The sequence below is a fragment of the Fusarium phalaenopsidis genome (genome assembly GCF_050370095.1).
Source record: "Fusarium phalaenopsidis strain FUZ10S chromosome Unknown contig_32282, whole genome shotgun sequence".
NCBI classification, from domain to species: domain Eukaryota; kingdom Fungi; phylum Ascomycota; class Sordariomycetes; order Hypocreales; family Nectriaceae; genus Fusarium; species Fusarium phalaenopsidis.
Window position 1 is genome coordinate 143,177 of NW_028145415.1, and position 13,708 is coordinate 156,884.

The 13,708-nt window shown below is 50.8% G+C and overlaps 3 protein-coding genes across 3 annotated transcripts; all 3 read left to right on the plus strand.

Annotated features, from left to right (window-relative positions):
* Positions 1–2,614: 2,614 nt before the first annotated feature.
* Positions 2,615–3,735, plus strand: LRP88_01799 (uncharacterized protein; the record flags this gene model as incomplete). Its single annotated transcript, XM_083238472.1, has 2 exons — positions 2,615–3,556; positions 3,685–3,735. 2 exons carry the CDS (start codon positions 2,615–2,617, stop codon positions 3,733–3,735), a joined length of 993 nt encoding a protein of 330 aa, XP_083105580.1.
* A 4,202-nt stretch (positions 3,736–7,937) lies between these two features.
* On the plus strand, positions 7,938–9,648 carry LRP88_01800 (uncharacterized protein; the record flags this gene model as incomplete). The annotated part of the gene is made up of 2 exons (XM_083238473.1): positions 7,938–8,407; positions 8,460–9,648. 2 exons carry the CDS (start codon positions 7,938–7,940, stop codon positions 9,646–9,648), a joined length of 1,659 nt encoding a protein of 552 aa, XP_083105581.1.
* A 1,838-nt stretch (positions 9,649–11,486) lies between these two features.
* LRP88_01801 (uncharacterized protein) lies at positions 11,487–12,800 on the plus strand (the record flags this gene model as incomplete). The annotated part of the gene is made up of 3 exons (XM_083238474.1): positions 11,487–11,777; positions 11,827–12,634; positions 12,685–12,800. 3 exons carry the CDS (start codon positions 11,487–11,489, stop codon positions 12,798–12,800), a joined length of 1,215 nt encoding a protein of 404 aa, XP_083105582.1.
* Positions 12,801–13,708: the final 908 nt, after the last annotated feature.

Below are 13,708 nucleotides of genomic sequence, written 5' to 3' on the forward strand. Positions count from 1 at the left end.
CTCAAGTCTGCCTCCCCCGCAGAGGCTTAACCCGATGCTCTTATCTACCATATTACAAATAAATCAAGGGGAGTTTGCTGAAAACACATCATCTCAAAATTTTAATTATTAAAGGTGGGCTGGAAGCCGACGCTGGCAGATACATTCAGAGTTGAGCAACACCCATGTCCTAACCAGGTCTTCTAAGGCTTCCAGGGCAGACCTGGCAGAGAAGTTCAGACCTCAGCCTCAGACTCTGTCTTTCTTTCCCTCTTGCCTAGGTTGCACTATAGGTGGAGAAACAGCCTTTGGTTGGGCTGCCTAAACCAATGCTTGGGAGGTTCCGTTTACAGCTGTGAGAATCAGACTCTGGTTTAATGAATCTTATTTGAGGTCATGCTGCACTTTAAGTAGGGGCGAAACAGGTTTTGCACGTAGGAGGCTTTTTCAACCCGAGTTCTGAAATTCGCCAAGCCGTCCCCTCATCTTCTCATCTTTCACATCTGACATCAGCTCCACATGACAATGAATGAACACCACGATGATCGTTGGCCGGCAGAGGCCAGTGAAGAAGAGAAGTGGCCTTCAACTTGGAATCATTGTGGTATTGGGCGCCTTGTGTTCAACTTTACTGCATTGACTGAACTAAAGAGTCTATTTAGGAAGAGATGTTGTTTTCCTTCATATCCCGCTGCCGCTGTACATCTCCATTAATCCCTATTTTGAACGGTCATCCTACTCGGAAATTTTCGTTTCCATTGAATTTAACGACCTTTCTTGGTTCCGATCGTTATTGGTTACAGGATCCGCCTCTCTGCGAGATGTCGATGAGCTAGGGAGAACCCTTCTTCACGTACGTTGAGCGTTGTCTTATTGCCTATGATGGCATCGAAGCCTGACAGAATTCAGCACAGTCTTTTGTGGAACAAAGGGGCTAAGTTCTGTCGATTTTTACTTGATCATGGAGCGGAGACTCAAGTCGACGTGCTTTCGTTTCGCCGTAAATGGATGTGAGTCTATCCGCCAGCCACTAATTGATCACCAGCCCTGGCTCACTCATAATAGATCCAAGGGGGAAACTCCACTCCACGTTGCTATAGAAAACATCCCCAAGATACCAGATCCATTGAATAAGGTACTAGAGCCATGGAGTGGAGTGCCTGTATGGGCTTATGACCGTATCAGCTGGCTTCTTGAAGCAGGGGCTGATGTGCACATCCCCAACTCCATCGGCAGCTCATGTTTAGATCTTGCTTTTTGCAGCGCAGACGATGTAAGTTGACCTGTGTAAAGTTTCAAGACGCTTTAACGAATAGTAGCTAGAAGCTGAAGAGGATCATTATCCCACGCGCCGACATCGATATAATCGGGAATATCCTAGTTTCTAAAGCTGAAGGGGAACCATTACTCCGACTATGGCTGGAATACGGCTCTGAATCTACTTTGGCCAATATCAACCTTCTCGTCGAGATCGGGGCTAATCCAAATGCGAGGAACTCTCTTGGGAAAACCTGCCTCCATCTTCTACTCGAATCTGCAGACTCCCCCTTCCAGTCTAAGGAGCTACGCTGCGTCCTGGTCCAATTGATCAAGCATGGGGCTGACGTGAACGCCACAGATCACAATGGAAACAGTGTGACGGACATTGCCTTTCACCAACCAGATCCCCAAAGCACACTAGGTACCTATCCAGCTGATCTCTGGGCATGCTCGTTAGCAGCTTGCGGATATGATGTATTTGTCGACTTCCAAAACAGTCAACCCCGTCTTCCTCGTTTTGATTCCTTCTAAGCGAGCGATTATTTTGAAACTCTATGGGACGGCGTAAATGACAGGTCTTACATTTTGACCAACATTATTCACTCTTCAAAGGATACCCTCAACGACGCCTTCTCAACGCTTGCACACATCTTCCAACCAGGTGATCTTGCGCGCCTTCTCGAGGCTCAACCATGCCTATTTGAAGGTATGGAACGATACTAATGGGTATCTGACTTGCAACAAGCAGAAATAAGCTTGGAAACAATTCAAAACATGCTTGTGTCGGATGGAAGCCAACATCAAGGGCACTTGCTTTGTACCGCACCGGGCGACCCACCAAAGAGCCCCGAGGCCCAGGACACGGTATATCGCCGCCCAAACCCAGGGTTTCATCACGCATCCTGCTGCCACCATGAGATTCTCCAAAAGCTGTCATCAGATTCGGAGGCCTGGTCTGATCATGCTGACCAGCCTAGCCAGAGCTCTATGGCCCGGTTTATGGAGCCGCTGGCACGCCAATTATTTGGTGCCGAGTCTACCTCAGTATCAGATGATCCTCCCTATATATACTTCTCCGACGAATCGATCTATGATCCAGATACTGAGTTCGTTGACACGGACCCAACAACGTCCGAATATGTGAGTACCTCCTTCCAAGTCTCATTGATAGATTCGGGGTTTTGATAGACAGTAGTATCGGTTAAGGCCACCGAGCTTCTGGTCATTAACGATGCTTCTAAACGAGGCCATCAGTCACAGCAGCAACAGACCAAGTCCATTGAGCCTCCACGAAACTCTGAAGTCAGTCTGGCGGAGTATACTGCAGTTAGCGGCCGACTGGCAATCGGCCGGCTCATGTTGCGACCGAATCACAATGATGTTCCAAAGAGAGCGCAGCCAGGTAGATTTGGAGCCTATTATGCTCGAGCACTTCATCCGAGTCAACGACGAACTGGACTGCCCTGCAAGGGACTTTGATAGGATCGGTTCCAGTGCCTTCAAGGTCTACATCAACTTTCCATACACAGCAGACCTATATCGGAAACTGTTCCAAGATCTGCATGACATTGACCTGCGAGATAGAGAGCTAATTGTTGCCGACGACACGAAACGAACAAAGCATCACCTCTGCATCCTAACTCAAGCGGTCGGCATCGCCATGCTCCTCTATTCGCAATGTTACATCGGGGGCTTCTATCCATGCTTCTTTCGTCGCTCGGTTTCCGCCATTATTCTTGGAGGTTCTGACCCGAACAACGAACATGACTCCGGAATGGAGTACTACTCTGACCTGCATAACGAATCTAACTTCGAAATGGAGTATGATTCGAAATTTACTGCCGTTATACGGTTGCAGGACTTGATGTGCGCAGGAAAAGTACTGGGCGGCCCCGTTTTTGCTCTCACAGCACTCAATGATCCCACGAAACCGGTCATGCTCTACAGCACCTGCGAGGATCTCGTTGATACATTCGGCCTGTCCAACATCATCTCAACCGACCCCGTTGATCGATTCAACAAGATGATTGGCGTTCAAATCAGAGGTGGCACAATTTTCCCAACTAGGGACATGTATTCCTCGAGGCACCGACTGTTCCACTGGGGCGAAATTCCTCACCAGTTTCATGAACCCATCACCTTTAGCTACACTGAAAAGATGTTCATTGGAGCACCTTTCATCAACTACAACTGCAAATTGAAAGAGAGCAGCGCAAGACACTCAGCCAAAGCCGCTGGATCTCTCTCGCTTGTCTATGTTCGAAAACCCTTTTGGTTTCAGGATGAGATCCAAGCATCTCTCCAAGGCGGTCAATACGTCAGTTTAACAGCTGGCGTCGTGTGGAAATGGAACCCTGGCCGATCCCTGAAAGAAGCCATCCTTCAAGGGTATGCTCTGAACAAGAGCTTGTGCTTTCTCAATGACCTCTCAGGCCTGCAATTCAGTATCTGCACGGGACTGGCAAGAAGAGTGCCGTTGCGGCAGTTGGTGGTTGAAAGCCCCCTTTTCGACATGCTGGACCATGCGGGCATGGAAGGTTGGGAGAGCATCAAAGAGGATGTTAGAGAATTGTTCAAAAGCCCAATCACGCTTGAGTTATTGAAAGATCAACACCGTTTTCCTAGGGAAGTTCTACACGAAGCCTGCCGGACTTTCTTGAGCTATCTTGAGCCAACAGGTGTGGGGACTGATGGATACCTGAGGATCCTCTGGCCTGCTCCAGAGGAACCTGCATATTGTTTTGTCATTAATCCCCACAAGTATCCCCATCTCCAGTGGTGCGACATGGTTCGAGACAACGAATGGTGTGCGACGTTTGCTGCCATGACCGCCGTATGCATCGAAACAGAAGGTCATCGATGCCCCAGCCGAGATGCCACTGTCTCATGGCGGCTCGAGAGAAGCCTCCTGTCTACAGGGATGTTTAAGCCCGGCATGGCTGACACCGGGCTAAAGGTCGGTGCTTCATATTGGGTTGGGGACACTGGCTCTGGGGTTTGGGTCACAGTCCAAGAGCCGGAGCAGGGAACACAGGTGTTGAAGTTGAACAAGCGTATTCCCCCAAGTATACCGAAATTTGCCTCGTGGATGCTGGGATGGGAGGCTCTGAGAGAGTGCTACATGAGAGAGACGTTTTCTACAGATGTCGTTGTGTACTCTAGGAAAAGATCACACTGAATGCTCTCATCCGATCGAGGTCTGAACATTTGTACATAAATTCGAGCGTATGAATGAGCAGTCTTGTTGTTTGATACTGGTGCGGCTGTATTGAGGACGGAAGGGGTCACTGTTACTCATCGACGGCTTCATCTGTGATGTATCTAGCCATCAAACCTCTCTGTAGTCCAATATTAAGGTGGGAGCATAAATCTACTGCCGTCAGATTGTGCGGCTATGTCCTACGTACCTAGTACCTCGGGCACTCTTCCGAAATACTACTACTCCAGGCGCACGGCCTCTTTGGCATCTCGGGTCTCAGCCGACCTCTTACCGAAGGCTGTCGATCGACGGAGGTAGACTCGAGTTGTATCGAAGATATGAGTATTTATGAACCTGGTAGTTCGCTGTGATATTGCTTATTCCGGGTGAGAAAGAGGATGTGGTTAATATTAGTGCATGACTTTTACTCGTAGCGTGGCAGCAATCAACAGTCGTGTTCTCATGGACAATGGATGGAGGCAATGGGAGACATCATGCCGGAACACCTCCGAAACTGAGATGGAGTCCTACCGAAGACAAAGCCTCTGTCAGCGGCAATGGACTGGTCCCAGAAAGATTTAGTGGCGACCCGGCTGGGTGGAAGACACATTATAAAGGCAATCAAGCCATTAACCTACTGTGTCTAAATGTTTCATCCGAACTCATTTCCAGGTGCAAGACTCTCAGGGCCATTTCGCAGTAAAGGAGGACTCAACAGGGCGGACGTACTCCATGGCTCGGCTCGGGTCCAACGAAATCGCTTAGCAGAGAAGTTCTTGTTCGGACTTGTTCGGTTTGAACCCGATATTGGAATGCATCTAAGTGTTCTCTGTATTTAGTTTGTGTCTGGTCGATTACATTTGGGTCTAATTTTCCTGCGCTCATCTTTTGTCAAGTCTCACTTGCGTTTTGAAGACACCCATACATCGTTATGATATTCACATCTGTAGCCGTCACCACTTGAAAGACGTATCAACAAACCTTACACTAGGTATATAATGCGTAGACAGTGGTGCTTGTGTTACCCTTCCATACCAAATGCCATCTTACGCAGGGAACAACGCATCGATAGGAACCCGTAGCCGCCTCATTGGAAATTCGGGATCCTAGTGACGATCGACTCTAAGCACTCCTCCAAGCACCCCTTTCCTCTGCTGCATATACACAATCGACTCAGGGCATCTTAACTTTTAACCCACTACTTGGAGCCTAAAAGTCACAGACTCACAGATCTCAGGCTGAAGGGTGGGAAGGGGGTCCAGAACCAACCGTCGAGCCATCAGGCGACGCTTCAACGCAGGCGCTGACTTTGGAACTTTGCCACTCAAGGTATAGGACGGAGTCACCGTGATGGAGCTTCCTAATTTGACTCTGTATGTCATGAGCTCAGTGGTTTACCGAGTGATCGGGCTCTTGGCGGACATGTTTTCTATTCCACTGCTCGCGTTGGCTATCATTGTATGTGTCATGATGCTTATCTGACGGGAACACACCCTGCTAGAGGATCCCAATAGGAGACTCACCCGTCCTTGCCCCGTTTCGAAGCTCCGAATCCAGACCAGGGCCGCACATACGCCCAGATTCCGCCCGTCTCCCCCGCAAGGGTTGGGCGTGGAAGGCCTCCGGTAGTCTGCAAGCAAACTGGCACAGGGGTTGGGCAGCTGCTGTTCTCTCCACCCAGTTCATCGGCACTGCATGCTCTCGCCACGCCTGCAGCGCTGCATCTTGGTTTATTGGAGAAGGTGCTTGCGTCGACGCAGACAGCGCGGAGATGCATGCGGAGGCCTGTCTCCAAGGAGCCAATCGACAATTCAGGGAGAGGTATTCTGTCCAACATTGTGATGATGGTGGCTAACTCAGGATGGAGGCTAGTGCATCTTCAGACCATCTCATTCCAGTCTGAGGGCCAACAACCACTGCCTGGGTCTCATGGTCAGGTCTACGCCTACTTTGGAGTGACTGTGTCCTGCTTTCATCATCCACGCAGTAGGAGCATGAAGGTGATGGGGTTTCCTGGGGTTCATCTTGGTGTTGTCCGTCATGTCTCACTAGCTTGGAGAACCTCCAATGAACGAGTCTGTGTCTTGGCCTTTATTGTTCAGCTCAAAGATGTGCTAGACCTGCGTCGCCCAGCATGGTTGAGATGGTCTGCAGGTAACCCGGACCTCGTACAGGTTTCAGGGGTAGGCGCCTCCTTATGGATAACTTCCGGTACTACCTCTCGGGAACGCCTGAATTGCCCAGTGCACAGCCAGAGGAAGGCTGACATATTTCCCCCTTGTCGTCCGTCAGTCGCGTCAGCTAGTTATGCATCCACAACATAACTGAATCGCGACGTTAGAACGGCTCAGCAGCAACCAAATTGCACTATCAAAGCTTCCGTATCGGCAATGTCATCCAAGAGTACGGCAATGCTAAATCCGCGAGTTGCCATGCTTGATTGGTCGTCTCTTCAGGCTTCCATGACCGGACTCCCCGGCTCAATGTGTTCCCTCGAAATGTGGCGCCAACAGCGCTCAAGTCCGGAGATATGCAAGACTAGCCGAGTAAGGGCACCCATAGCCATTAATCTCCCCTGCTTCCATCACCCTTCTCCCGGAGAGTCGCACCATAGCTGGACACCATCAGCAGGAAGGAGTGCCGTGCACCAAGCTACGGGAGCCCTCCCGTTATCTCCATCGGCTGCCCTCCCGATGGCGCCATTTCTCCACTTGTCCTCCCTGGGGACACCGAGCTCCTCAATTTGGGGTCCGTGATGAAGCAACAGCACACTAGAGAGATAGACCGGAGACTTGAGATTCGTTAGAAACACGTATCTGGAGCGTTAGAAACGGAGTCCGGGCCTTCCTTATCAGATAGCAGATTACCTTTCAGATAACAGAGACCCATCAAGATCTATGGAGCCTCTATCATGGTGAACCTAGGTCAGGGTTGAAGATTGTCAATTAACAGGGTAACTTCCAGGCTTTCAGCAATGCCTCCGTGCCAAGATGAACCGCTGTCATGAGGGGAAATGGCAACCACACACACACACGCTACTGCTCTAATGGACGCATTTCGAAGCCTGACCTAACCCCTCCTAAACCCTTCAGCCGTTCTCAAAGCCAAATGACAAACTGATATGGTCATTATTGCCAGCCAACAACCACGTTATGAAAGATACGCTTCTCCACCGGCCCACCATCCGATAAGATGGCTTGGGGTAGCTTAATCTCACCGACGGTGTGGACTGGTCTGGCCACAGTTAGTGACTTTGCGGGGGTGGAGTTTACCCCAGGTTGGGCCACCACCCATGATCCATGCCTCTTGGCCTCTGCTACTGATACCGGGGGTAATCAGCAAGAGTCTCTATCTGGCAATATGTCCATGACTCGCCCGGGGAGCTTTTAAAGGCCAGGGATTCCCCTCTAGCTGTGAGTTCTCTTTGTCTCATTCTTCACATCTCATCCCTTTTTGCACACTCCTCATCATGTCGTTCAACAAAGAGGAGAAGTCTGACATGTCGGACTTGAAGCTCGAGGGAGTCAACGACAAAGCCGAAAGTGTCCGCGCTGGCGACCTGGGTCCCAATGTGGATCAGCTCCAGCGAAGCTTGGGCAACCGCCAGGTCCAACTGATCGCCATTGGAGGTTCCATTGGAACCGCCAGTTTCGTCAGTATCGGTACTGGTCTCATCAAGGGTGGCCCAGGCAGCTTGCTGATCGCCTATACCCTCTACTCCTGCATGCTCGGCCTAGTCAACAACTGCATCGCTGAGATGGCCACCTTTATGCCCATCACCAGTGCCTTTATTAGAATGGCTGGTCACTGGGTTGATGAGGCCTTTGGTTTCATGGCGGGGTGGAACTTCTTCATCTACGAGGCTATCTTGATTCCCTTCGAGATTTCAGCCCTCAACCTGGTCTTGACCTATTGGCGCGATGACATTCCCGTCGCGGCAGTAGTTGCAGCTTGCATTGTCCTTTACTTGTGAGTTTCTTATGACCTTACCAACTTCCCGGGTGATACTAACAGATCGAAGCGCACTCAACGCCTTTACCGTTAAGTGGTACGGAGAGGCCGAGTTCTGGCTGGCGTCCGGCAAAGTCATCCTCCTCCTCATCGTCTTCTCCTTCACCTTTGTCACCATGCTCGGTGGAAATCCCAAGGGCGATCGTTACGGCTTCCGGTACTGGAAAAACCCCGGCCCCTTCGCCGAATATATTACAACTGGCGACTTGGGTCGATTTGAGGGCTTCCTCGGCTCCTTGTGGAGCGCCGCATTTACAATCGTCGGTCCGGAATACGTCTCTATGGTCTCTGGTGAGACTAAGCTTCCTCGCCGCTATCTCAAGAACGCCTTCAAGACGACATATGCTCGCTTCGGCTTCTTCTTCATCGGTGGTGCCCTGACCGTTGGAGTCGCCATCGCCTACAACGACAAGACCCTCGTCTCCATCCTCACGGGCGAGGAGGGTGGTGCTGGCACTGCGGCCGCTTCGCCCTACGTTATTGCCATGAACAACCTCGGAGTCGGCGTGCTGCCTCACATCACTAATGCGCTGCTCATCACGAGTATCTTTTCGGCCGGCAACGCCTACACATATTGCGGAACCCGAAGTCTATACGGTCTCGCGCTTGAAGGCCAGGCCCCCAAGTTCCTCCGCAAGGTCACGAAGCAGGGAGTTCCCATCTACTGCCTCGCCACTATCATGGTCTTCCCATGTCTTGCGTTCCTCAATGTTTCGAGTTCCTCGGCCGTGGTCCTGACCTGGCTTACCAACCTGATCACGGCGGCGCAGATTATTGACTATATCGTCATCTGCATCACGTATGTCTTCTTCTACAAGGCCTGCATGGCCCAAGGTCTCGACCGCAACACCCTACCATACACTGGATGGTTTCAGCCCTACAGCGCCTGGGTCAGTGGAGTTTTCCTCACCGGCGTGGTGTGTGTTTACGGCTACACAGTCTTCCTGCCCGGAAAGTGGGATGTCGGAACCTTCTTTACCTTTTATACCATGGTGCTTGCTGCTCCTATTCTCTTCTTTGGCTGGAAGTTTGTCAAGAAGACCAAGTTCATCAAGGCTGAGGAGGCGGATCTGGTTTGGGAGAAGCCCATGATTGACGCGTACGAAGAGAACTATGATGAGGAGGATCTTGGATTCTTCCGGGAAGTCATGAAGATGGTTGGCCTGGGCAAGAAGAAGACTGCTAGCTATGCCGCCTGAGGTTCGAGAGGGTACTGAGCCAGTTTGAACTGGCGACAGTACATAGATTAGATAAAGAGCCAATTTCATGTCCTTGATTGATCTTTGACGCACCTAAACCCTGCGAAGGTAATTATGAGGCTTTCGCTGTGTCTCTCGGGGTTTCTCTCGTTGCATCCATCCCCAATACGTCTGCAACGGTAGTTCTTGTCACCAGCGGCTTCTCCAAAAGACATAGCGATACATCGTCTAACGAAGGATCTTGAACAGGACCATCGCTGTGTTTAGAATCAGTGTAAGTAATAGCCGGTGTCTCCCTAGAAGTGTCCAACTTTGCCAATCCTGCATGACTTCGTCAACTGCCTCTGCCACCGACCTCGGCCTGATTACTTTGTCCGCCTTCGCCGACACCCCCTACCGTGGCAAGTTCATTTCTCTGCTTCTCCCGAAAGATCACAATACGGCTCAATCTTAACCCACAACTCGGGTTCCAGACGGGCCTTGAGCCATCGTGCATGTTCTGGATACTCCCTTAAGAATTCGATAGTCTTATCAAGAACAGGTACACCCTGGCGGAGGTATGACCTGATGATTTGGCGATGGGCCAGGGGTTCGTATTTCCCATCTGGTCCTTTTGGTGCTGGATGGAACTTTCTTCCCTCCCATGTAAATGGCCACTTCTTGAGTTCCTTGTGTATCTTGGAAGGGAGGTCCTTGTGAATATGGATGCTGACGATCATATCAGTTTGAATCAGGCATGAGGCAGGGATAAGATACTAGACAATTAGCCGAATCTAACTTGCAGAGACTCTCCTGTCCATTTGTACCATAATACTGGCACGATTTCTTCTTTGGCAGTGTGATCATGACCATGGTGATCAATGAGGAAATAGCATTTCCTGGTTTTGAGGGCGAAGTCATCACCGTGTGAATACCAACGTTCTTGAACACGATCAAAGTCCCGTTGCCAATGGTGCTGGCTAGCCATGTTCAAAACAAAGTCGAGTTTTTCTCCTCGATCATCGCCAGGGACAAGGTGAGTAGCTGATTGCAGCAAGATCCGCACCTTGCCTGCGGAGTTTGCCTCGGGCTGCGGCGCTGCTGGGCTCTCCATGATCAAGATATAGGGATCGTGTTGTTGGCAACGGATAGACGTCGCCCGTTTACGATAAGCCAAAGATTGGCAAGCGTATTAGATCTGGAGACGCATTGTGTCACGCGTGGAAGAGCAGATGTTTATTGTAGTCATTGAGGAGAGGAATAACCTTTTATGATTATCTCTTGTTGAGTCTTCCCTACAGGCAGCCCAGAAGCTTAATATTAGGCAAATGCGTGACCATCGAGTCATGATGCTGAAGGTGGGAAACTGTCTTCATTGTTGCCGTGGAAGTAACACCGAGACTGCTACACAAACCGACCAACTTATAGCCCAAGCCTCAATGAAATAGCATGGCGACAAACAATGAGCGCCGAAAGCGTCTGACGAGCGAAGATAACAGCAGACCAGTGTCAACATGGCGAAGATGTTTGTCGGCATCTACGTTTTATAACATTCTGCATATAAAAGCCCGTCATCGGTCCCACCAACTGAATAAGGAAAGAAGCCGACGGATGACAGCCGGTGAGAATGGGTCTAGGTGCCGCAAAGCGGGGTCCCCGGTGCATCGCCGTCACAATATCGGATAGCCGCCCGAGCAGTCGGAGGTCGGGCGGCGCCCCCGAGGTCCCCGCTCCATGCCGGGCAGGTACACCGAAGAGAAGACAGACGAGGGGGAATTTCACATTAAAGCAGACGAGAGCAGGGGAGGAGAAACCGTTTGGAGCCGTCAGCTACCTTTTCGCCGATTTCCGTTTTCATCATGTCTCCCCAGAATTCTTTCTTTGAGGCCGCGGAATACATCCCGCCCGATCCCATCTTTGAGGTTACCAAGCGCTTCAACGCTGACAAGAGCCCCAACAAGGTGAACCTCGGTCAGGGAACGTACCGTGATGAGAATGCCAAACCGTGGATTCTACCTTCTGTGCGCGCGGCTGAGGAGTTGATCGCTGAGGCTGGTCACGAGTATCTCCCCATCGAAGGCCTCCAGAGCTTCCGCGATGAAGCCACCAAGGTCTTGTTCCACGACACGGCCGCTTTGAAGGAGAACAGGGTAAGTGGACTCTTTAGACAACACTCTTGCATTATACTGAAGTATACAGATCGCCACTTGTCAAGCAGTCTCGGGCAGCGGCTCCCTGCTCCTCATCGGCCTCGTCCTGGCCAAGGCCAAGACAGGCATCGAGAATGTTCTCATCACCGACCCGACCTGGTCAAATCATGACCTTCAGTTCAGATCCATCGGCTTCAACATCACTAAGATGCCCTACTACAAGGATCGAAAATTCGACTTTGAGGGTGTCATGAAGTGCCTCAGGGCTGCTGACCACCGCTCAGCCGTCGTCCTGCATGCCTGCGCTCACAACCCAACCGGCTGTGACCCCTCGCGAGAGCAGTGGAAAGAGATTGCCCAAGTCATTAAGAAGAACGGCATCTTTCCCATCATCGATTCCGCTTACTTGGGCTTCAACTCTGGTTCTTACGATGAGGATGCTTGGGCTGTCCGACATCTTGTCGAAGACTTGAATCTCGAAGTGGCCGTGGGAATGTCGTTCGCCAAGAACATGGGTCTGTACGGCGAGCGTGTTGGACTCACGGCCATCGTCACACGATCAGAAGAGACCAAGAAGACTGTCTACTCGCTGCTTCAAAATGCTCAGCGCCAGACAATCTCCAACCCTCCAGTCTACGGTGCTCGCATTGCGGCTACTGTGCTCAGCAACCCAGACTGCTTCAAGCAGTGGCAGCAAGATCTCATCACGATGTCTTCAAGAATCAAGTCCATGCGTCAAAGACTCTACGACGAGCTAGTGCGCCTGCAGACTCCTGGAGACTGGTCACACATTATCAACCAGACGGGCATGTTTGGTTATACCGGCATCAGCTCGACACAGATCAAGCATTTGGAAGGTATGGTACCCACGGCGCCTCAGATAACAACTTCTAACAAGCCACTCCAGAGCATTACCACATCTACATGGCAGTTACTTCAAGAATATCACTGGCGGGTCTCAACGAACACAATGTCGAGTACACGGCGAAGTCGTTGGACGAGGTGGTTCGGACAGTCCAGTAGCAAGGCAGTAAAATCTCGAGTAAATAGAGTCAAAATGAAAGTAAAATTGCAATTATCTTGATCTTGTGCGTAATTTGGTCATTACAATGATAGTGATGCGAACTTGTGTTTAAAACTGTGTTCTTTGGTGCCATGCCTGATACTCTCCCGTATTTCCCAAGCATGGAAGTGTAATCGCTGATACACAAAGCTGCGCTAGAAACCGCCTAGAGCTTCGTCGTATCCAGTCTTCCTTGAGAGCGTAGAAGAGAAAAGCAGACTTACATTCAACAAACAAGTGAACCCATCGAGATCTTCAGTGATTACCACCGTCTAGACCCAACAACCAGGAATCCTCCTCCATGGGAAGATCACTTCCTAGCTCGCCTGTCTCATCTTGATGGCCGGGACCTTCGGCATTTGACTAACAAGGGTATCCGTAAAGATACCCCCGTAAGGTTCACCCAAGATCTAGATTCCCGAGACACGAAAAGAATTCTCCTGCAGGGCTCACCCCCAAAGGTCATGCGGACAACTTCAGCCCCTGGCGCGTGACGATCCACGATATGGATTTGCCGCTGCCAACCGTGAGCTATCTCTATCTTGGGTAAAGATAACCTCGCTTCTGCCTTCCATCCCACGTCGATTGGGCTTCCGAGACAAATCACAATCCGCGGCTGCGGCTTCTAGAGGCTGGACGAGACACATGGCATATCCGACTTTCCGGATCTAGTCTAGGACTTACAGACTGCGATAAGAGGCAACACTAGAAGCACAATCTGCACAACCCAACGGTGCCCTTCCCGGTTCGATAGATTGTGGGTGGCAACGAGACGCTTTCAGGTTGACCCACGTGGGGTGGCCGTCATCGGCACCCGCTCCGCCTTGGGGAAGCCATCGCAGGATCGAGACCTTCAGCCCTCGACTAT